Source organism: Lagopus muta, chromosome 1 (assembly GCF_023343835.1).
Source record: "Lagopus muta isolate bLagMut1 chromosome 1, bLagMut1 primary, whole genome shotgun sequence".
Taxonomy (NCBI): domain Eukaryota; kingdom Metazoa; phylum Chordata; class Aves; order Galliformes; family Phasianidae; genus Lagopus; species Lagopus muta.
Genome location: NC_064433.1, coordinates 120137356 through 120162921, shown reverse-complemented (window position 1 = coordinate 120162921; position 25566 = coordinate 120137356). Strand labels below are relative to the sequence as shown.

General features: G+C 40.6%; 1 protein-coding gene across 3 annotated transcripts in view; it reads left to right on the top strand.

The window, feature by feature from the left end:
* LOC125688601 (uncharacterized) overlaps positions 1-25566 on the top strand; it is a 209733-nt gene that overhangs the window by 10539 nt on the left and 173628 nt on the right. The window contains exons 5-11 of one of the 3 annotated variants that reach the window (XR_007374805.1): positions 2003-2107; positions 4149-4653; positions 5642-5842; positions 6825-6946; positions 7564-7777; positions 8352-8555; positions 10838-11114. Coding sequence is in view for 2 of the 3 variants with exons in the window: in XM_048934788.1 (XP_048790745.1) it covers positions 2003-2107; positions 4149-4653; positions 5642-5842; positions 6825-6946; positions 7564-7777; positions 8352-8555; positions 10838-10974 (1488 nt within the window). In the remaining variant the exon portion in view is untranslated. Of the gene's footprint in view, positions 1-2002; positions 2108-4148; positions 4654-5641; positions 5843-6824; positions 6947-7563; positions 7778-8351; positions 8556-10837; positions 13501-25566 lie in introns of those variants that run through there. The other 2 variants (XM_048934788.1, XM_048934802.1) reach the window with 2 other exon arrangements.

The following is a 25566-nucleotide window of genomic DNA, read 5'->3' as shown; positions in this document are numbered from 1 at the left end:
AGCGTGTTTCTTTGTACTCTGAGCTCTTCATACAACTGGCATGAATGTTTTTCAAATCTTAAGCTTTAATACAAAATGATTTATTGTGAGGAGCTTTAGAGTAATGAGAAAGATCTGACTTTTGCCCATGCCCAGCTTTTGTAGGTACCAGGCTTGCCAGTAATGTCCCAGAATCTTGGTAGTTTTGTTTTGGCAAGTTTTTTTGATATTAACTACTGAAGCAGTAGCTGATAAATTTAAATATCACTGTACTGAAAATTAAGGCCATCCCTTATTCAGGTGAGCACTTCCCTGACTCAAGTCAAAGTACTCCATAGAGTGAAAGAGATTCACATGACAGGCCACGCTTTAGAGAGGATAATTAGGAATGACTTGGAACTAAGTATCAATGTCCAGTAAACTTCCTTAGGTATATACATAATTAACAACGCTCTGAATCTGCTGTTGACCTTTGTGGTCTCCAATTTGACTTTGAACCACAGATCACTCTACCTCTAGATCTGACTGTTCAGTTGATTTCCACTCTGCCTCACTGCCCATGCAAGAGCTTGTTTATGATGAACTTAGGAGGAACAGAAGCCTTACTGAGTACCAGGCAGCCAGTAATCTCCCCTCACCCATCAGGCTGGTCATTTCATTGCAGAACTTGGCCAAGCATGGTGAAACAGTGGTGACTGATTAGTCCTGGTTATCTTCTTGTCCTTTTGTGTGCCTGGAAATGTTTTCCAGGATTAGCTACTCCTTTACCTTCCCAGGGACTGGTGTGTGTAGTGATGTTTACTTTCCTCCAGTCATTGGGCACTTCTTATTGTTGCCATGATTGTCAACGTTCTCAAGAGTGATCTTGCAGTGACATCCATGAGCTTTCTTTGCACTCAAAGGTACATCCCATCAGGGTCTATGAACTTACAAATGTCCAGTTTGCTTAAGTGTTCCCTGAACTGATCCTCTTCCACCAAGAAGATGTCTTATTTCCATCATCTTTTTCCGGTCTCTGGAACTGGGGTTTACTAAAGGCTGAGGCAAAGAAGGCATCCAGTGCTTCCATCTTTTCCCCTCCCCATATAACGAGTTCTTCTGTTTCATTTAGCAGTGGACTCACATTTTCCCTAGTCTTCCTTCTGTCATATGTGTGCTTTTACAAGCCCTTCTTGTTGTCTTTGACATTCTTGTCCAGATTTAATTCCATTTAGGAATTTAGCTTTACAGACAGTATTGTTCTAAGTGTATTTTCCATTACTGATGTAAGAATCAGTATTTCTGTGACTACCTGTGAACTGTGACCGCCTGTGAACTGTGTACTTACAAATTTATTATGAATTTAAATAGTGTGTCATGACACCTAGCTTACTTTTGAGATTGTCTGTAGTTTTTTTTGGGCTTCTCACTACAAGAAAGACATTGAAGCCCTGGAGCATGTCCAAAGAAGGGCAGTGAAGATGGTGAAGGGTCTGGAACATGAGACTTATTATGGGGAATGGCTAAGGGAACTTTTCAGTCTGGAGATGAGGAGGCTCAAGGCAGACCTTGTCATTCTCTACAGCTCCTGAAAGGAGGTTGTGATGAGGTGGAGTTGGCCTCCTCTCCCAGGTAACAGTGCTAGGACAAGAGGGAATGGCCTCTGGTTGCACCTGTGGGGGTTCAGGTTGGACATGAGGAACAATTTCTTCTCTGAAAGAGTGGTGAGGTATTGATTCCATGGAATGTTAGATAAAATAAAACATATGACAGAAGCAGGAAGAACAACCTGTAAGTGCCAATCATGTTACCATAGCTGGAGTGGGCTTCTCCGAAAACTCTTTTTACTATGATGTTTACCATTGCTATTTACATTTTGTGCTCAAATTGCTCTTTAATTTACTTACAGAGGGTATTTATTGTTTGCTAATCTTGCCCCATTACAGGGAGAGAATTTTGCCTTAATGGAACTCTCTTGATTTCTTCAGATGTGAGTTGGGTTCTTGAGAAGCTATCCTGTTTTCACCTCTCCTTTTGTTATCAGGCCATGTACGAATCCATTCAGAAACTGGATAAAAAACTTGACCTGCTTCATCGAAAGGTCTCAGAAATGCAGCATACTTGTGCTAGGCCACTGTTACTCAAACCTGTGAGTATTACAGAACTGAGAAACTCAGATTTGCCTTTAATTCTCTCGTTTCTTCTGATGCTTATATAAAAAAAAAAAAATTCTCTTCTGTCACTAAGAAGAAAATCAGTAGCAAACTAGTAGGTGTGGATTCCATTTCAATTAATTTGACTTAGATTTCTTATTCTATGTCATTAATAATCTTCTGTGTTGTTACTGACCTCTGGTCACAGAACTGCCAGTGTCCTTCAAACTCAGGATAACGCCACAGGCACTTTAAAATTCTGTTGTATTGTAAAGAACAGGAAGGAATTCTCTAGATTATCTTATACTTGTGTATATTGATGTTCCTGCTTTACCAAATAGTTACTGCCTTGTTGGTTTCTGGAATTAGAGGAGAGCTTATGCCTCACAGAATCCAGACAGGTTGGTCGTATTAGCTAATTGACTTTTGGTCTCAACAGTGTGTTGTCATCTTCACTACATAATACAGAAGTATATTTTTGTAATAAAATGCCTTTCTTCAACATTTTTAAGAAGACACACTACTGGGTGCATTATTCACTTTGTTCTTACATGATTAATCCTCTGATAACTTAAGAGACAGAGTATTAGTACTTGTGACTAAGTGCACATACTCTTTGAAGGGAAAAACAGGTAATTTTTGAAGAACGTCATGAACTCTCTAGTGATCTTTCTTTGTCAACATTATTGCAAAGCTCTTAATGTGACAGTGATGCTGGTGTCAAAAATGACAAGAGATCAGTAAGGTTATTTGCACCAAGGGTGAATAAAAGTGAAGCCATTCTTGTGCACGTTTGTAATTAATAAAGTATTACATTTTATTTGGGAAAGTGTTGTTGTCCAAGCTTGTACTGTGCAGTCATCCAAACAGGGAGTTTCATGGAATAAACTGTTGTTTCCAGCCACAACAAGCTGTCGTGCATTTGCTCTTTAAAACCATCATGAATGCTTTCATTTTTTTATAGCTGTATAATGTTACATCTGCCATGTCTTAAGGATATAACTCAGGAGTTTCGCAGTAAAGATACTATGATTTATTAGTTGGAGAAATGGACAAACTTTCAGCAAAGTCTTTATTCAGGTGATAGATTTTTAAAAGTTGCAAGGGCAGAATATGTTCAGACCTCTGATCTAACAGTAAAAAAAAGCCCAACACATCTGTATTTCTTAACTCCTACTGATTGACTGATTTTTGAAATAGAATGAATGTCTTAGGGTGCATGTTTTCCATAATGGCAGGACTGCAGGTAACAGAAAGCTCAACCCATCTCTGTCTTTACTATGGAGTCTACCACTGTAAACAGGGTCTGGATATTGAATGCCTTCAGCTAACAAACAAATGATGAAGAGACAGAAGATGACTGACAAGATAAATGTTTAGTGTCTGACTTAAAAATGAGAATAGAAGAGAGAAGATGAGTGTTGGTTTCATGACAAAGATGAATTATTTTAGTGAAGAGTACTGGACTACTGTGACCAGTATGGGGCTCCCCCAATACAACACGTATGTGGACATGCTAGGAAAAGTCCAACACTGTGCCATAAAAATGATGAAGGGAGCAGACACCTCTCCTATGAGGAGAGGCTGAGAGAGCTGGGGATCTTCACCCTGGACAAGAGAAGACACTCATCTATGTGTATAAACTCCTGAAAGCAGGATGCAAAGGTGATGGAGCCAGGCTCTTTTCAGTGGTGCACAGTGACAGGACAAGAGGCAATGAGCATGAATCAAAATACCAGAGGGATTCTCTACTGTGTGTGGATGCTGACTCAGCCTGCCCAGAAAGGCTGTAGGGTCTCCTCCTTGGAGATCTTCAAAAGATGTCTGGACGTGTTCCTGGACAACCTGCTCTGGCTGTCCCTGTTTGAGCACGTTGGACCAGATGGACACAGATGTCCCTTTCAGCCTCATCCATTTTGTGATTCAGTGACAGACTATTGCCAATAGCATAATTATTAAACTGTATTCTTCTTGGTCTGTGAAAGACCAGATGTATCTAATTTAACCTTTTTATTGTTTTCTGAATCAAATTTACAGAAACCAGTTGCATACAGAAGTTCCAGTCATTTGCCCCAGGGAAAAATAAGAGTACAAAAATCTGTGGAAAGGACTTCAAGTCTTCATCTCTCTTCACCAGGCCGAGGAAGGCATAACCCAGTCATAAGGGCTGCTTTACAAAATAGCTGTGTTCAGGTGAATTCCACAACAAATAGCGTTCAACACACTGTTGAACTTGAATCACAGCAGCCTGTTCTTAGGCAGAGCCCTCCACTCCCCACCATCGTTTCTACACGTTCCTTGCATTCAGAGTTTACAGCAGCTGACAGCATCCCTGACCTTCTTCCACAACCAAATCTTTCAGCTACTGTTGAAAGTACTGTCAATATTGCATCATCTTCAGCAGCATCATCAGTGATGCCAGCGCCATCTGAAACAGGTTTGGGAGATGAAGCAGTGGTGGTGAACTACAGAAGTGCGTCTGGGAATGTAAACATTAGTAAAGAAGTGCCACCTTCATCAGTCTCCATCCATCCAAGCTTTGGTGAGTTGCTTTGTAATAAATATGCAGGCTCATGGGCTAAAAAATTGCTTCCTCAAGAAATCTGTTTATCATTATTTAAGAAAAAGTAAAGGAGTAAAACCAGCTGCTCTTCAAGCGCTTTTATAATAGAATAGGGTTTAGAATTCTTGAGTGTCTTAGGAATGTTTAATATGCTGGGGATCAATTAAAAACCTCTGTGCAGTGTATATGCTGTTACATAGACTAAGACAAGCCTTTGTGTTATTTATAAGATTAAGTCCTTTTATTCTCTCTTAGTATTCTTGAAGTAAACTATCTTTGACCTGCGTGTATTATGAGTAATACATCCATACTATGCATGTTTCAGACAACACAAAAGAGACTGCCTGTACAGTTGAGGCATATGCCTGCAAAGAAAGCAACATACCTGATTTGTGTGAAGGAAAAACCAGTTCTCTTCTTAGAGAACGTTTTTTTATTTGTGGAAAATCTGTTTATATATTCCACAGAAAATGATGAGTTCTTTACACTATTGCATTATTATAAGCAATATATTTTTAAAGATATTTTTAAGTGCATATATATAGAGAGGAGGCTCAGGGGAGAGCTTATAGGAGGCTCAAGGGAGACGTTATTGCTCTCTACAAGTGCCTGAAAGGGGACTGTGGTGAGGTGTCTCCCAAGTAAACAGTGATGGGATGAGAGGAAATGGCCTCAAGTTGTATCACAGGAGATTCAGGTGAGGTATTAGGAAGAATTTCTTCTCAGAAACAGTGGTGAGGCATTGGAACCTGCTGCTCAGGAAGGTGGTGGAGTCACCATCCCTGGAGGTGTTTGAGGAAAGGATACATGGGTACAAGTATACTCAGGGATGTGGTTTAGTGGACAGTATTGGTGGGAGGTGGATGGCTGGACCAGCCGATCAGAGGTTTTTTCCAACCTTAGTGGTTCTGTGATACGTATATATTTACTTTTTAAAAATAATTTCTTCGGTTTTGTTTTACAAAAGAATATGTTGGTGACCCAGTGAGAAATGTGAAAGTTCTTGGAAACTATTTGATGAAAGCTCGTCAAAAGACTAAACCAAAGTATGCAGCACGCTACTTAGTTCGTGTCTTGTTCCCCAAGGAAGCTTTGCTGTGTAGCGTGGTAGGAATGAGTACACAAGGGTGGTGTTCACTGGATCCTAATAAAATGACTGCAATAAGAGGTATGATACCTTTCAAAATGCACAGATTTATGTTCTACTTGGTACTTAGAGTTTTTCACTTTTTCCTACTTCTACTACAAATTACTTAACAGTAAAAGAATGTGTTCTTTTCTCTAGGATAGTCGTAACTGTTGTCCAGCAACTTCTCAACTGCTGAACACTGTTGTGAATGTGCTGAACTCTGCTGTGTCTTTTGGTTTTATGGAAATCCTGCCTTGTGATTCTCAATGTTGATTTTTTTTTTTTTTTCAATACAGATAAAACAGTTCTGCTTTTTTCTAGGTTCATTTACTTCATATTCATCAGTTATGCCAAGTGTTCTTAAATTTTTTGTTGCTACTTATTTTGCCTGTGTGACATTGATTTTGTGGGTGGGTTTGTTTGGTTGGTTGATTTGTTTGTAGTCATGGTGTACTTAAGACAAAAATTACCTCATTATTCTCATACATTCCTTTCCTGCTCTTAATTTCACTTTTCTTGTTTGTTTGAGAAGTCATGAAGGTGGGAGCACTTTTAATTTTTTTTTTTAAATGTTGGCAAGCCATTTCCCCAATTTCCTATAGCACATATGTGTGAACCCATGCATTTCTTCGTTTCCTACTTAAATCTGGCAAGTTGCATAGACCATGTTATGTAGTTGCAGCATCAGCATTAGTCAGTCTTTTTTTAAAAAAAGTTTGTACAATAAATTGCATCTTTTTCCTACTTCTACCACAAATTACTTAATAGTAAAAGCATTATTGAAACACATCAGAGAGATATCAATGTTCCTCTTCTGTTTTGAAGCTAAGCAGCACTACGAAATTGATCTTCCCCTTCCCATCTCTCTTAATAAAAGGTAGAAATACAAAGCTCCTAAATGGAGAAGAGTAAACATCAAGCAGTCCTAAGCCTTCTCTTCTTTCTGAACAAGTAGACTTTTAAATACTTGTCATGTTTTTTTGTCATGAATCTTAACAAATTTTGTATGTTTTATATGCAGAATTTCTTGCAGCTAACTTTCCGAACTATGATTTGAGTGAATATGGAAAAGACTGGAAAACTTGTATCACACATATCAATGCTATGATCCGCTGTTTGCACTCTGAAACAAAAATAAACCAAGTAAGTTGTCTGAAGGTGATAATTTATTAAGTACTAAGTATGTGTTTCCTTGTAAAATTAATTATTTGTCTCATCAGATGAGTGCTCTAAATGGAAATTCCTTGGGTTCTGTCTTTTGCATTGTTCAGCGTGTCTCTGCTGATGGCAGCAGTAGCTCCATATGGGGAGTACTGGAAGCATATTCCTCACATGGCCTTCCTGCTCCATATCCAGACTTCAGTCAACAAGAGATGTGTAGGACATAGGGTACTAAAAGGAAAGTACTATAAACATTGCCCAGGAGTAGCATCAGTTTTAATGGTGAGCTTGAGCATGTAACTGATAATGCTGTTTTCACTGGCTTGCCATGAAGTATATCCAGTCATACATTTCAACTTTATATTGACTGAAACATCACTCCCAAAACACCCGTAACTCCATTCACTTCTTCTTCTAAAAAGCTTTGTGCAGATCTATGAATATTTTTTTTCCTGTTTCACTTGTGCCTTTGATGGCAAAGTTCAGGACTAACTTACTGTATATATGTGGAATCTGATCTATTCTAAATGCAAAACACTGATTAGAAGACTGGTAGGCTTTTTCCTGTACATGTGTTAACCTCATCTAATGTCTTTCAGGAGATAGCTAATGAGAAAGACAAATTGGCTTACAGTCCAGATACATCTCTTGGTGTAGATTTAAATTGCAATGAAGACAGTAAAGGGAGTTCTCAAAACTCTCAGAAGATGACCAATTCTACAAGTGACAGTCTGCAAAATTCAGGATGGAATAAGTTCCCAGAATCTTTCCATACACCTTCAGTGAAGAAACTGCAGTCCCTGGAACCTATGGGTAAATGGAGGAATTTGCATCCTGTGAATTTATGTGTGTTATCTTTTTAGTAGTCAGTAAAAAGCAGAAAATGCTACTGTAGGTGAAATAGTTGAGCAGGTATCTTTATTGTACAACAAAACTCTCCCTTTTAAGGCGTTCTCTTGGTTTGTATATAGTATGGCAAAAATATTCACTGTTTCCAGTTTCCACTTAGAGGATCTGAGCACCATTGTAATAGTGGAAATTTATTTCTGTAATTGAAATAGCATCTTCTTTTCACATGAGAGGAAAACAATTTAGAAAGCAGTCATTAATAATGCAGACTACATCGCTAGCACTGCTGAAATTGTATCACGAGTGCTGTTACACTACTGTAAAACTGGCACATTTTTTGCCTGCTTGGACATCTGTCTACAGTCTGTTATATTTCAGAATTAGCTGTGATGTTACTGTCTTGCTGTGGTCTTTCCAATCCGGTACAGTAGTTTCAGGGGAGAATTTTTTTCTGTTCTAGTTTTAGTATGACACAGCCGCTTTACAGGACAGTAAATATTGGGCAGGTAAAATACTTCTCTCCCTGCACCCTTTTCAGAACTCCTTGGAAGTCCGTGGCGCAATGTGCAGCTGCCTGTCTCAGTCCTTTATGTAGCAAAGGGGAAGTCTCGGCCAGAGCTGTCAGCTCGCTACCTGATTCGTCATCTGTTCACCGAAGATGTGCTGGTGAAAAGCAATGTGTACGGTAATATTGAACGTGGTATGAGTCCGTTGGACTGCAACAGAATTAATGCTCTCAGAGGTAAGAGCAAAAATCTCTGTTGAACAGTGGGGGAAATATTAGTGCAAGCAGGGGAAACAGTTGAGAGGAAGTTGATGAATTCATATTCGGGCACCTCAAGGAAGTCTCCAGAAGACAAAGCTGCTTCTTAGGGGGGAATTCTATCTCAACGTCTGCCTGAAAGGGCAGCGTGCTGGAAGATGGGAGCAGTTGTAGGGGATTCTGATAGACATGGGGGCAACTTGTTGATACAGGTGCTGGATAGGCCAAGCAGAAGTGAAGCACATCAGGTTCTGGTGCTCTTTACTAGCAAGGTTGGGGTGTGAAACTCTGTGGCGGTATTTCTTATGGAGAGTATGAAATAGCAAACCTCAAGATCCTGGGGAGATTTAAAAGGTTTGAGAAGTACACAGCTTGTAGCTTAGGAGAACAGACTTCGGCTTATTCTGGAGTCTCTGAAGAAAACTGGCTTCTTCTCAAGTCCAGTCTCCATCTCTTGTTTCTATTTAAGCCATTTATCAATCATGCTCCCACATTCAATTCAGTGTTGCTAAGTGTTAGTCTGTCTTCTTAATAAAATCCTTTTAGGTACTGGCAGACCACTAGTACTTGCCCATGGTGCCTTCTTTTCTAGACCAAGTAAGTCCAGATGCCTCAATGGACATGAGTTCTAGTCCGCTGTCCTGTCTGATGGCCCAAGAGCTCCCAGCTACAAGCCAGCAGAATAAGCCAGTCTGCTCTGATACAAAGAATACAATAACACTGTTTAATAGAGCAAATTCTCAGCTACAAAGCACAGTTATTCAGTCATCACCATTAGATCTGCATTTTTCTGGTGGCTTGTAGCTGGGAGCTCTTGGACCATCAGACAGGACAGCGGACTAGAACTCATGTCCATTGAGATACCTGGACTTATTTGGTCTAAGAGAGAAGACACCACAGGCATGTACTAGTGGTCTGCCAGTTCCTAGAAGTATTTTATTAAGAAGACAGAGACTAACACTTAGCAACACTGAATTGAATGTGGGAGCATGATTGATAAATGGCTTAAATAGAAACAAGAGATGGAGACTGGACTTGAGAAGAAGCCAGTTTTCTTCCTGAGGGCAGTCAAACAGTGGAGCAGGTTGCTATGTGACTTCTCTGTCCCTTTTCCACACCTTAGTGTGCAAAATCCAGAGCAACCTGATCTGACCACAGAGCTGACTCTGCTTTGGTAAAGTAATTAAAGTAGAAGCCTCCCAGGATCCCTCGTAGCCTAACAAATTACATATGTTTCTCTGAAAGCAATGCCTCCTATTTATTCCCACAGAAACTAGTACAGATACAAATAGCATAATAAGACTGTTTGATAGAGGTATTACTTTTGGAACGGCCAGTGTACTTCATTGTAGCAATATAGACAGTTCTCCCATTTCTTCAGCTCATATGAATCCATGATGTCTTCAGGAAATTAGCATTATTTATTGTGTTTGCAAATCCTATTCCAGAATCAGAGTGGGTGTGTTCTGGCTGGAGTTGTAGCAGGTGTTTTTTGTGTTCTGCAAGACATTCTTCTCTAGTTCAGTATAGACTCACAGCATGGTTCATGAAGAAGAAAATTTCTTATCAGAAATCAAAAAATAAATAAATAAATAATCTGATCTTAAATCATTTTACATGTTGAAAAGCAGAAAGATGCTGCAGTCTTACCTTATTTACTCCTTTGCTACCTCAGTCAAGTATTTGTTTACTGTACTGTAACAAGATAGGTAAGGAAGAAATTCTTGCTGCATTTCTGTCACTGTTGTTTCTCTACAGTTGTTGTGTTAAATTACTGTCTTTTGGTTTAGTGACTTTAGGTTGGAAAAGACCCTCATGATCTACCTTCATCCCCATGTTTCTAAAGAATGGAGCAAAGTCAGCTCTGGTACTGTCTACCAGAAACAAGAGGATTCCTGTAAATTCTTTAGTTGTCCGAGATCCTCTGAAGGAGGGTGTAGTCTTGCCAAAAGCATTCTGAAATGGAGGCTGAGACTTTCTGCTTTAGCAAAAGAACATCAACATTTCTAAGGGATCAAGCCCATGTAAATGGCTCCTTGTTTTCTTTGCATATTTTGTTTTAATGCTTAGACCTTTTTTGTCACTGTCAAGTATCTCAAACAGAGAGGAAAAATATTTGCTCTCTAATTCTGCTGTTCAGTGCTCATACTGGACCTAAGCTGTTCTGTTTTGGATGCTCTTGTTTTGGTTGGATTACGTCCAACACGAGGATGTAACTTGCATAAATAATTGATAATTTACTCTGATATGTTTATTTTTAGACTTTCTTCAAGAGAATTACCCATCCTTTGATCTGAAGGAAACTGGATATGATTGGAAGGCGTGTGTGGCTGCCATAAACAGTACAATCCGCAGTCTCAGACATGACCACAAAAAGGCTACAGCTGGAATCCTTTAAGGTGTCCTCCAACCTGAGGCATTCTAAGAATATACCTATGATCAAGGTAGCAGAAGCAGGTAGAAATGCAGAGAGGAAAAAAAGGACCTCCATGAAGGACGATTAAAAGTCAGTGAAACTATTTCACTGTGTGTGAGGAGGTTAATTAGCTTAATTCTGATTTAGTGCTACAGGAGCAAGAAAAAAATATCCAGAACAAACAGCCCAAGGTTTATGTTTCATCATGATGAAAACTGGTGACAGTACTTCTTTGGTGGCATAGTCAGCTGCACAGTGGCATATGTCTAATCAGTCTGATGTCCAGAAGTTGCAAATTCACTGCAACTTTCATCTAGACATTTAGAGGATTTGGATCCTGGTTCAGATTTAAGAAAGAATAATTTCCATTATCTTCTAGTGCTTGGACCTCTAGTTAACACTGTAAGGACATGTGCTGCATACTGTTCATATGCAGTCAGAGATGACCAACATCTGTGGTACACTTTATCAAGCTCACAGTCATAGCTTTTAATATTCAGATCTGTGGCTGCTGGTCCACAGGGCTACACAGTTTGCTTTGCTGTCTGGCTACACTGCTGTTCTGAAGGCTTTTTGTCCTGTTGTTGTTAACTTAAATTGTGAAAGATGTGCAATGATTATTCCTGCCATTGCTTGCTCTTCCACAGAGTGCTGAGATTTATTAGTGGACTGAAAAAATAAAATCTCTTTTTTAAAATTATTAGGATATGGGAACCTGAAAAAAACATATAGAAATAAATGGCTTCATATATATTAAATTTCATATGTGGTAGTTTAACCTAAGATGGCTGCCAGGTAATCTCCAAGCTGCTGTTTCACTCCCCATACTTAACAGGACTGGGAGAGAAAATAAAATGAATAGTCAAGATACAGATGTGGAGATCACTCAACAATAACCATCGTAGACAAGGAGACTTGATTGGTGAAGATGCATTATTTATTGCTGATTAAAAACAAGAGTAGAATAGTGACAAATGAAGACAAAACCAAAACCATATTTCTCCTTCCCTCTTATCCCCTTTTCCTAGTTTTAACCTAAGTCTTGATTCTCCCACCTCTCCTTGAGTGGCACAGAGAAATGGGGGCTCTGATCAGTCCCTAACACTTTGTCTCTTCCTCTCCTTAATGGTCACTCTCTGCTCCTGCTTCAACTTAGGGTCCCTTGCATAGTTATGCTGTCCTTCATGGACTGCTCCAGAGTGGGCCCCCCATAGGCTGTAGCCTCCATCAGTCCATATCCAGCTGCTCCACCATGGGCCTCTCCAGGGATTACAGGGAACTTATGCTCCACACCTGGAGCACCTGCCATCCTCCTGCACTGACATTGGTGTCTGCAGGGCTGCTTCTCACATTTTCTAACTCCTTTCTCATGACAGCAACACAAGATTCCTCACTCTTTCTTAAATATGTTATCACAGACTTAGCACTGGCCACTGATGGTTCCCTTTTGGAGATGATTGGAACTGGCCATGTCAGACATGAGGCATCTCCTGTCCTTTCACAAAAGTCACACCTGCAGTCACGCTGCTACCAAAACTTTGTCTCAGAAATCCTATATAATTCCTGTTGCTTTCCTTTCCAGTACTGGCTAACTGGTACATGTGTTTGCCTTTCCAGTTGTATTATCTCTGAGCTTAGCCTCAAGCATTCAACTTGTTCATAGAAAATAGCTCCTCATAAAGCTGGCACAAGGAACCAGATTCATTTCTAAAGGTTGAAGCAACTTTGGCTTAAGGCTGCATATATGACAGAAAAAGATTTAACTAAATCCATCCCCTTCGAGGCAAAGGTTCCATGGTTTGGTGCTGTGCTTTTTTGTTTCTTTCTGTTTATAGCTATAGGAAAAAGTTGGCAAGGATACTGGTACATGCTTTGACTTCTATTCGTAACAAAAAGGCAGTTTATTATACACAGCATATAATCAGTTTTCTTATTGTAAGTTAGAATATGCAGTGGCCTTATCAAATAGAAAATTACTAAGTTTCCCTAACAAGCTCCTTGCTGACATCTTCTGTAGGATTTAAGAAATAGGCTAAGTTGATATATATGTATTTTTTCAAATAAAGACAATGTACTGGTGTTGGATGGTAACACAAGAACATTTATTCTTCTGGGTTACTTCTGACATTCATCTGTTACTGTTCTATATATTGTTATTTGCAAATGCAAAGAACTTTATTTTGTGTATAGATCTTAATAGTTCCAAAACTGAGGTGGAAAAAAAGCCAAAAATGCTTATATTTTTTCATTAACTATATGAAACCTTTTCACTGTCACTCATAGATTGGAACAGTAGAGTGATGTATTTATTGAATGACCTGACTGGCACTGAAATCTGTAGGTGTGGTGCATACCTCTAGCTTCCATATTGAGAAGAATAATTGAATGAAAGTAGAAATAGTTTTCTTGGTTCTGTTAGAAATGTATCACTTTTTGCTAACTTTTATAAAATAAAGTATTTTGCACTTAGGAAAAGTATTTTATGAATAAAACTAGCATGTAGCTCCTTGCCTAAGTATTTGTGTGCTGAGTATTTCTTGTGTGGTGGACGTGCAGTTCAGGTGCAGTTGCATCTGGCAAGATTCTTGTGATCTGCTTTTGGGAACCAGAGCTTTGAGGAGATCTGGCTGAGGTGAGGTGACTACAAAATTTAGACTGCCTTAACTGATTCAGTAAACCAAAGAAAGGCGTTTTGGACTTAACTTCAACAAAGCTGTAACTACAGGTATCTGAAAAAGATTGCCACAAAAAAAAAAAAAAAAAAAGACTTGAATCAAATTGTTAAGAAATTCCTTTAAACTGGTGCATTTTTAGTAGAGTAGGCCTTATACACACAGTGGCCTTATTCACATCCGTTTCTGTATTGCTCCCTTTTTAAGGACTAAAACAGAGGAGGAGGGTAATCTGTTCACCTGAAACACCAATAATTCATCTTCTGTCCTTTTTTGTTTGTTTTGAAAACAAAGATCTTTCCAATAGGTATGGCAGAGACTGATAGCCTCTCTGGACCAGGTCATCCTCTGCTCTTGGGTGTCAATGCAGGTATGAGGCAAGGTGTGGAGTTGGGTCTGGAGTCCAACGGCAGCAACAGTGCTGTGAAATGGGTCTGAAGCCCATGCAGGAGATGGGGCCAGGCACAGCTGGAGAGTATGACCAGTGGGTGAGGGAAGCCTGTGGGACAAGGCAGGGACAGGAACAGGGACAGAGCAGACGTAAGTTCACAGGGAACAGTAAAGGCTTGTGGGGCCCCCAGAGCATCTATGGAAACAATCTCCTAAAGGTGTTCACTTCAGCAGCCACAACTTGTCCCTTAGAAAAGTATGAATAGAGGCTTTTTTTCAAGAAGAATGTTTTCAAGCACTGCATAAATATGGCACTACACATACTACAGGGACCATATCTCCCTCTACTGTTTGTAAGGAGCTGGGTTGGGTAGGACTATCTCCATTGATAAATCCTTAAGTATTGGCCAACCAGGTGGTTTCTGCCAAATGCTTCTTATAGTGCTTAAATGTTCCACCACCCATTGTTTTCAACATGGCTTTTACAACCCATTGCATCATTCAGTTTTACCAGAAGCTGTTGCATGATAGGGGATGTGATACATGCACTCGATGCCATGATCTTTGGCCCAAGTATTTTCAAGAGAATTTTTGAAATGATCTGACTCAATTCTTTCTGGAGTGCCATGTCACCATCTCACTTGTTCTTGAGACCAAATACACAGTGTTTTGGGTGGTAGCACGGAGTACAGAATATGTTTCAAGGCACCCAGTTGTTGCTTCCACCTTGATAAATACGTAATGCTTATCATCATTGCAAGGTGATATAATCAACCTGCCATGCTTCCTCATATTTATATTTTTGCTATTACCCTTCCCCCCAGAGAGGTTTCATCCTCTTGACTTGTTTAATTGTGGCACAAATTTCATAGTCATGATTAACCTGTGCAATAGCATCCATAGTTAAGTCCACCCCTAAATCTCTAGCCCACGTATATGTTGCATCTCTTCCTTGATGGCCCGAGGTCTCATGGGCCCACTGAGCTAGAAGTAGTTTACCCTTGTATTGCCAGTCCAAGTCTATTTGAGTCATCTCAATTTTGGCATTCTATCTACCTCTTGGTTATTTTGTGGTTCTTCAGTAGCCCGACTCTTGGACACATAAGCATCTATATGATGCACCTTTATAACCATATTTTTTATTTGGGCAGCAATGTCTTTCCACAGTTCAGCTGCCCAAACAGGTTTACCTTGAGCAGAAAGATGTCTGCCTTTAATAGCTGAGATGATGATGACACAGGTGGGGAGCAGGGTTCATTACCTTTAATCAGTTTGGTCAGCTCCTTCAGTAGATGGTTTTGATCATCCTGATCTTTATCAGGTGATTCTGATACCTCCACCAGTTCATCACTATTAATTAGCTGAAACAGTTCTTTCAGTTCACAGTCCTTATTCATTTTATCTAGTCTTTCTGTTACTTTTGAGATGGCTGAAATGTAAGTGAGACGGAGGTAACTTTGTTCAAAGTTCTGAGGTGTAATGATCAAATGCTAGGGGTCTTTGTTTTTCCTTATGTCTTTCAAACATTGCTGCTAGTGTACCAGTGTACTTTTCTGGTGCTGTTCTTGTGAGTTTCCACCATATACTTGACATGCTCCTAAGTCTTTCAGGATCCCAGTCTTGATGTGGATTGTTAGGAACATTCATGGGGTCATATAACATCTACACCACAGCTATTTCCCCCAAATACTGAATAATCTTTTCAATAGTAGTCCATTTTTTCATCTCGGACTCCAGATCATCTTTGAAGGGATGATCTTCCTTTACAGTTAATAACACTTGTTCCCAGAGGGTGGTTAACTCCATCCAGACATCTACTAATGCCTCTGTCAGCAGCTGAGTCTTCAGCAACGCTTCCTAGTTGGCAAGCTTTGTTACCATCTAGAAACTGGCTATTGGCCCCAGTGTCCCAGCACTGAAGTAACCAGGTGACAAAGCGCCCATGCAAGCACCATGCAGACTCCTTTCCTGAAGCTTGTATTTCAGTAATTGTCAGAGGTTGATGAACAGTGGTAACAGTGACCTCCTCCTCGCTCTCCCCTCCTTGTCTTTTGGATTTTTCTGTTCTCTTTCTCAACACTGGTGGTTTCGTGGAGAGCCTCTCACCTGGGTGTTCCTCTGTGTCCTCCACTGCTTCTTCGACTTTCCATTCTAACTGCAATGACACTCATTTCCATTTCTGTCCTTCCACAAGGGGAGCTGACAGAGATACTGGTGCCACCTGCGTTTGATCAGGTTGTGCAGTTTTGGTGCTCTTTAGCTCAACTCAGACACTTCCCTTTTGGCTTGCATCTCAGCTTAGTGTTATATAAAGCTTGGTAAGCACAAACCAAGTCCCAAGTAATTCATGCCTCCTAAGATCTACCTAAAGCCACAACATCCCAGACTTAAATACTTGCTTAGATTCTCGAGGCTCCACTGGTGTTCAAGAGTGAAATTCCATGACACCAGGGGTCCCTGGTACCACTTGGCGCTTTCTGGCTCTAGGAATGGGGAAGACTTTCTCCAGATTCTATGAACAAAAGAACTAATACCAATGCCCGTGATTCTAAGAAACACAATCAAGGCAACCATCAATTTTTGGATATACCATGAATTTGCAGAAGGCCCAGACAGCTCAGGCATCACACGTTCTATTGAATTATTAACGTTCAAGTACCACCTAAGCATACTCCATAAATGCTTGAATATACCTTTACCTCTGTAGCACATAATTGCTGCTTGGATGAAAAAAAAAAAAAAAAAAAAGGTAAGTTCTCAGGAAGATGGTCTGATAGACAATTTTATGGATAATCTTAGATCACCTTCTAAAAACGGAGTATACCATCTCTGCCTCTGTGCTGGTTGACACAGTGCCAACAACAACAAAAACTCTGCAGTGTCCAGAGTTGGTGAAATGCCCAGCGAGACCTACTACAACAAATCTTTCTAATCCCTCTGTGAAGGTTACAGCTCTCTAACAAAGTGCTACGGCTCTCTAATTAATCTCTCTGTCATTAGCAGTTGGTTAAAAACTTCAGTTCAGTTTCCTGGGCATTGCACCAAAAAATGTCAACATGAGATGTAATCATGTGACAGGAGGGCAACTGGACCACACTAGTCCACACCCCGAGGGGCGAGAAAGGGAGAAGGGAAATAACCAGCAGCAATAAGCTGAGGGACAAAAAAAGCCAAACAACACCTCAGTTTACTAACTATAGTAGCGAAATACAAGTTAATTGAAATTGAAGCTAATAAATCAAATAAATGAGAGGGGGGACAGAGTTTCTAATACCTTATGCTGATATAACAGCCAGAGAGCAAACAGAGATCGCGTAACCTCACAGCTCTTTTATCTTTTTTTTTCTTCCCCCTGGAAGACAGAAATAATAAAACAAAATCTTCTGGGAGTGTCATGTCTTTTGGCAGTTGTAGTTCATTCTTCTCTTCTGCAAATAGAGCTGCTGCATTAACTAATTAATAATTCCATGATGCTATGAATGTGGAACACTGATGCAAAAATTGTAAAACCATGACAACTGAAAAGCAGCAGCAAAGTCTGATGTTCTGATGAAGAATCAGTTGCATAAGAAACTGGATGTACCGCACTGATGTGATTCAAGATGGAGCTTGTAGATACTTGTCTTCTTCCTTGCTATCAGTGTGTCATGGTTTTATAGTTTTTGTGTCGGTACTCCACATTCATAGCATCATGTCATGGTGGGAGTTGAAGCATTAATGTGGCAGCTCCATTTTCAGAAGAAAATAAACCGTAGCTTCCAGCGGCCAGGAAAAGACCCAGCACTACTGAAGACTTCATTTCTGTTATTTTCTGTCTTCTGAAGGGAGGGAAAAGGTGAAAGAGCAGGAAGGTCACGGGAGATCTCCTTTTGGCTCCTTGGCAGTCAACACAGCATTAGAGAATTGGTATTGAAACTCTCATTTAATAGATCTATTAGCTTCAATCCCAATTAACATGTATTTTACTACTGTAATTAGTAAACTAAGGTGTTTTTTTTTCATTCTCGGAACATTGCCGCTGGGTTTTTTTTCCTCCTTTCTTTCCTTGACCATCTTTCCTGGCTGTAGGACCCATGAGATGGTCCTGACCTGTCACCCTCCTGTCACTGTGAGATTTATATCTCACCGCTGACAAAATGTCAAAGAGAGAAAAGCTTTTAAATCCTACTAAGATTAAAAAGAAACAAAAGAAGTGTTGACTAATCCTTCAGGTTCTCTCAGAATACTTATGAGGAAATAAATAGTTCTCTATAAACAGTTCTCTTATACATATGTAAATCTTACGTTTTCTCACAGAAAAGCTATTAGCTGCATGATAGAGATCACTCCAGAAGTAATGCCTCCTATTTATTTCCATAGAAACTACAACAGATACAAAACCACAATAACACCATTTGATTGAGCAAATTTTCAGCTACAAAACAGTATTTTTCAACATAGTCACTACCATCACATGCATTTTCACCAGCAACGAGCAAGAGCCAGCATACTGTGCTCGTAACAATCTGTACCTGCAGAGGTGACCACTGCTGCTGTCACCACAGCCGAAATGCACCACTCACCGCCTGACTGTGCGCACATCCACAGGTTGGTATCCATCAATGGTCAGCAAGTGCTGATGAATTAAATGCCGTTTTTCAGTACTGAGGAATTCAGTTACACACTGTGCTTTATAGAATCATAGAATCACAGAATGGCCTGGGTTAAAAAGGACCACAGTGATCATCCAGTTTCAACCCCCTGCTATGTGCAGGGTTGCCAACCACCAGACCAGGCTGCCCAGAGCCACATCCAGCCTGGTGCTGAATGCCTCCAGGGATGGGGCATCCACAGCCTCCTTGGGCAACCTGTTCCAGTGTGTTGCCACCCTCCGAGTGTAAAACTTCCTCCTAATAGCTAACCTAAACCTCCCCTGTCCTAGTTTAAAACCATTCCCTCTTGTCCTATCAACCCTCATAAACAGGTGTCCCCCTTCCTGTTGATATGCTCCGTTCAAGTACTGGAAGGCTGCAATGAGGTCTCCCTGGAGCTTTCTCTTCTTCAAGCTAAATAAGCCCAGTTCCCTCAACCTTTCCTCATACAAGAGGTGCTTCAGCCCTCTGATCAACTTAGTGCCCTCCACTGGAGCCACTCCAGGAATTCCACATCCTTCTTGTGCTAGGGGCCCTGGTCTGGACACAGTACTCCAGATGGGGCCTCACAAGAGCTGAGCAGAGGGGCAAAATCACCTCCCTCCCCTGCTGGCCACCTCTTTTTTAATGCAGCCCAGAAAAGAGTTGGCCTCCTGAGCTGCAGACACACACTGCTGGCTCATGTCCAGCTTCTTGTCCACCAGTACCACCCAAGTCCTTCTCCACCCATGAAGACTGAGGCAGTGGCAGAAATAGGGAGGGGAGACCCTGTAAGTGTGGGGAAGGAATAGCTGAGGATTAAACATTTCAAATAAGCAATCAGTTGAAAGTGATGGTTAGGGTTTTTTTTGTTTGTTGTTGTTGAAGTGACTATGCATGCTTTCATAATAGAATGCATGTTTCAAAGGGAAAAAGCCACTGATGTTCTTTGCTTCTTCTCCTCTTTTCTAGGAAGTGAAGGCTTATTGGTCCTGGCTGAACAAGTGAAATCACAAATGAACCATTCTGCAAGTACACAGAGAGGAAATGGCCACATCCCTGAAAAAATGGATTTTGTGTCTTTGTGTAATAAAAGAAAGCGACTTGCCCCTTCTCCAGTGGGACAGAATGTGGTAGGTGTAGCCAGAGAGCAGCCCCTTCAGTGTTACTGGAAACATCTTTTGTCCTCCCATTTTTTGTGTTTGTTTGATTATGATATTTGTGCTGTATCTCCTAGCAAGGGTAAAACCTTGTGCTGGATGCTGTACTTTGTATAGAAACTTGTCTACACAGGAAAGCGACTTCTGATTTTTCACGTAGATGCTGGTATTTTGAAGTAAAAATGTATTTGTGCAGTTTAAGATAATAGAGTTGGATCATCATGGTGAGTAGGGGTTGATTCTCATGGTCAGTTCTGTTCAAAGACCAATTAGGTATATTTTTATCTTGAGGCAGGTTTGTTTGTTTCAACATACAGAAATTAATTTCTTAAATTTTAGAGTTTGAGCGTATAATGTTAAATAGTGGGCTTCCTTACTATAAAGTTATAAAGTTTGGGGGAGAAGAGACACAAAAACCATAGTGTATAATGGATGGGATCTGCATCTGTCCAGTAAAAAAGAAACATCAGCATTGTCCAGGTGGTGGCACTATTGATCCTCATGTAAAAGGAGTTCATGCAATGCCTTTCAAACATGAAACCACTTCTTTCAGTTTGCAAAGTGACATTTCTGCAGTATCTGTGTGCACAGTTAGAAACAGAGAAATAAATGTCTGGATTTTTTTTCCCCATAGGTTTATTTAAATCGGTATAAAAGTCTGTGTGGAGGAAGACCCAGGTGAGGGGCCATCTACAGAACCACCAAAAACAACCACACTGCAGCTGGAGAGAGAGGTCCCACCTGAAGTATGTGGCAAAGGATCTCAGGACCAACCCCAGGCCAAACCCTTGGATTCTGGAATTGAGCATACATGGAGTCAAAAGAGTGGACTTCATTAATTACACAATGATCTCAGATGGGAAACCTCTGTCATCCATGAATCCTGGAGGTAATTATGGACATGCCTGATGGTAAGAAGTTTGAAGCATCACTGGAAGAAGAGGTATGATGTGCTAAAGAGGCCCCACCGTACAGTGAACTACTAGAAAGCACAAAGAACTATACCCTGTTCACTGATGGATCATGTCATGCTATGGGGAAGCATCAAAGATGGAAAGCTGCTGTATGGAGCACTACAAGTTGCAGAGGCATTGAAGGAAAAAGTGCATCAGGCCAATTTGCAGAAGTAAAGGTTTTCCAACTGGCCTTAGATATTGCTGAATGGGAGAGGTGGCCAATGTTTTATACTGGATCATGGATGGTACCAAATGCCTATGGGAGGGGTGATTACAGCAGTAGGAACAAAACAACTGGCAAAGTAAACCTATTTGGGCTGCTGAACTGTGGGAAGACATTGCTGCTCAAATAAAGAATATGGTTGTAAAGGTGCGTCATGTAGATGTTCATATGCCTAAGAGTAGGGCTACTGAGGAACAGCGAAATAACCAGCAGATAGATCGAGCTGCCAGAATTGAAGTAAGTCAAAAAGATTTGGACTTGCAGTACAAGGATGAATTATTTCTAGCTCGGTGGGGCCATGAGACTTTGGGCCTTAAAGGAAGAGATGCAACATATATGTGGGCTAGAGACCGAGGGGTGAACTCAACTGTGGACACTGTTTCACAAGTTATTCATGACTGTGAAGCTTGTGCTGCAGTTAACCAAGCTAAGAGGATGAGAACTCTCTGGGGGGGAAGGGTGATGGCAAAAGTATGGGGCAGGTTGATTACACTTAGCACCATAGGTTCATGGCAAAGTGATATGTGCTTACCACAATGGAGGCAACCACTGGGTCACTTGAAAAAACACCATATTAGGTCTCAAGAAACAAGTCCCACTTTGACATGGCAGTCCGGAAAGAATTGAGTCATACAATGGGACTCATCTCAAAAATTCTCTTGTAAACACCTGGGCCAAAGATCATGGTGTTGAGTGGGTTTCTTATATTCCATGTCATGCACCAGCTTCTGGTAAAATCGAGTGATACAGTGGACTGTTAAAAAAGGGGTTGTGGAACATTTAGGCATTGGGATAGACATCTGGGAGAAGCCAGCTGGTTGGTTAACACTCATGCATCTATCAATTGAGATGGTCCTCCCCAGTCCAGCTCACTACATACTGCAGAGGGAGATGAAGTCCCTGTAGTACACGTAAGGAACACAATGGGAAAAGCAGTTTTGGTTTTCCCAGCCTTGGACTGGGGCAAACGTCTCCATGGAACTGTTTTTGCTCAAGGATCTTGGTCCACTTGGTAGGTAATGCAGAAAAATGAGGATGTTCAATGTGTACCAGAAGGGAATTTGAAGTTGTGGGAGTGCAGTCAGTAATTTCATGTGTGTACATATATATTTACGTTGTTTGTTTCTTTGTATATATTAAGCATGATGTAGTGATGTGGAATAAGGAATAGAATGTCATGATTTTATGATTTTTTGCATCAATATTTCACATTCATAGCATCATGCCACGGTGGGAGTTGAAGAGTTAATGTGGCAGCTCTGTTTTCTGAAGAGAAGAATGAACTACAGCTCCCAGGAAAAGACATGACACTCCCAGAAGACTTCATTTTGTTATTTTCTGTCTTCCAGGGGGAGGGAAAAGATAAAAGAGCAGAGAGGTCATGGGATCACTCTCTTTTCTACTCCCCGGCTGTCAATACAGCAGCAGGTCAGCATAGGACCTGGTATCAGAAAACTCTCTCTCTCTCTCTCTCTCATTTATTTGATTTATTGGCTTCAATCTCAATTGAGTTATATTTCACTACTATCATTAGTAAGCTAATTTTTTTTTTCCTCTGATCATTGTCACTGTTTTTCTTTCATCTAGGCCTGTCTTTCCCCATCCCCAACCTTTTCCTGGGTTTGGGCCCATGGATCTGCTACCTTCCTGTCACAGATATAGATTAGATCTTGACTGTTTAGATCTAACTGTGACACCTGGAAACACGGATGAGGGAGCTTTAATACGTGTCACTCTGCTGCAGAATTAATGATGGACTTTGCTTAAGTTTACCTGGCTTTTTGTCTGAGAATTTAGGACTTTACAGCAATGCATAGGTTGCTCCATAATTAATGCCTACCATTTATTTCCATTTGTGGAAACAACAACAGCTACAAAGAGCACAAAAACACTGTGATAAAGCAAATTTTGTCTGAATGCCCCTCTGCTGCTATGTGTCACATGGCAGCAAAGTGTAACGGAATATTGATGAGAAGGTTTAACTTCTACTGTCATATCACCAACATCCACCTCTGGCATCCTGGGTGAACATAATAAAATAGGAAGTATTACTTTCAGAGACCTCATACTTATTAAAAGTTTGCACCTAGTTGCTTAAGTAAGGCAACGTAAATTTTTATCATCTAAGGAAAATGTGTTAACCAAAGGTCCACATTTTATTCTGTGATAATTAAAAACATGGATACAATTGATTTCATTGCCAGGTTCGGAAAGGTCTGGCTGAGTTGATTTATCAATATGCCAGTTATGTATGCTCCCACACTCATCCTCTTCCTAGAATCACATAATGGTTGAGGTTGGAAGGGACCTCTGGAGCTCATCTGGTCCATTCTCCCTGCTCAAGTAGGACCACCCAGATAAAACTGACTGGAAAACATTAGAACACTATGGGGATGGGGACTGCAGAACCCCTCTGGACATCCTAGTGCTAATGCTCTGCCATCTGTCCAATAAATAAATATTTCCTGATTTCAAAATGAACCTCTTGTGTTCCAGTTTGTACCCATTTCCTCTTGTCCTTATTCTAGGCACCAATGAAAAAAAGCCCGTCTCAACTCTCTTCGCAGTCATCCTTCAAATATTTATATGCACTGATAAAATCATCCTGAGCTGCCTCTTCTTCAGACAGAATACTATCTCCCTTGACCTCTCCTCACTGGAGAAATGCTCCAGTTCCTTAACCATTTTCATGGTCCAGTACTCCAGGTGTGGCCTCAGCCTGCTGGTACCACTCCTACTAATGCAGCCCAAGATACCCTTCACCTTCTCTGCAACAAAACAGCCATGCTTTTGCTTCTACTTGGTGTCCACCTGGACCTCTTAGTGTTTATCCACAAAGCTGCTTTCCAGCTATGTGGCTTTCAACTTGTACTATACTGGTACCTGTAGCTGTTCCTCCCGTTACAGGATTTTGTGCTTCTCCCTGTTGAACTTGATGTTAATGTCAGCATGTTTTTGCAGTCTTTCCATGTCCCTCTGGGTGGCAGCATGACCCTTTGGTGTATCAGCCATTCCTCCAAACTTATTGTAGATGCATTCTGCTCCATCATCCACACTGTTAATGAGGATGTTAAGCAGGATGGACCTGCTATCAGTGTTTGGGAGTACACTGAAACTTACTGGTCTCCAATTAGACTTTGAACTACAGATCACTACCTCTAGGCCTGATTGTTTAGCTGATTTTCAATCTGCCCATCCAACAACAACTTGTTTAGGACAACCTTATGAGGAACAGTGTCAAAGGCCGTACTACAGACCAAGCAGCCAATAATCTCCCCTCAACCATTAGGCTGGTCATTTCATGGCAGAATTTTGTCTAGTTGCCCAAGCATGGTGAAAACATGGTGATATGTCCTGGTTATTTTCTTGTTCTTCGTGTGCCTGGAAATGGCTTCCAGGATTAGCTGCTCCATCACCTTTCCCAGGGTCTGATGTGTGGCTCTGTAGTTCCCTGGGTCCTTCTTCCTGCCCCTTCTGAAGATAGGAGTGATATTTATTTTCCTCTGGTCATTTGGCACTTCTCCTGGTTGCCATGATTGATCAAAGATTGTGTTTCCATCTTTTCCCTTCCCCGTGTAACAAGTTCTTCTGTCTCATTTGGCAGTGGATTCACATTTTCCCTAGTCTTCCTTTTGTCACATGTGCGCATCTAGAAGCTCCTCTTGTTGTCTTTGACATTCTTGTTCAGATTCAATCCCACTTAGGAATTTAACTTTACAGACAGTGTTGTTCTAAATATATTTCCCATTGATGTAAAAATCAGTATTTCAGTGACTGCCTATGAGCCTTTTACCTGTGGAAACTTATTATGATGTTAGATAGTATAACACTGGAGAAACACTGGTGAGACATTGGAAGAGGTTGCACAGTGAGACTGTGAATGCCACCTCCCTGGAAACATTCTAGGCCAGGCTAGATGGGGTTTTGAGTAACCTCATCCCTGCCTATGCAGGGGGGTTGGAACTACATGATCTTAAATGTCCTCCCAACACAAGCCATTCTATGACTCTCTAATAACACCTAGCTTACTTTTGAGGTTGTCAGTAGTTTTTGGGCTTATCACTACAAGAAAGACATGGAGATCCTGAAGCATGTCCAAAGAAGGGCTATGAAGTTAATGAAGGACCTGGAGTGTAAGTCTTATTATGAGGAATGATTGAGGAAACTGGGACTGTTGTCTGAAAGTAATAATTTATTAAGTACTAAGTTTGTATTTCCTCTCATATAGTGAGCTAGCTCAGAATATCTGTAAAATGATTTTGTAATTTCAGAAGAAAAACACATCATTCTGTAAAACCAAAATTTAGGACAATAAAAGTCTTAGGGAAACCTTTATACTTTTCTTTTAAACAATAAGGATAATACACATCAGATGGAAAAGAATATCCATGTGTAGCGTATGATACCTGTAGAGAAGTTCAAGAAAAAATGAGCTGAGGTTCATTGCCTTTGGACATAATTTATTTGATTAGATTTGTTGTGGGGCTCTAGCAGATCTGTACCTGCACCCAAGATTTGTTAGGTGAGTTTGACCCCACAAACTACCGAATTATATCTCTACAA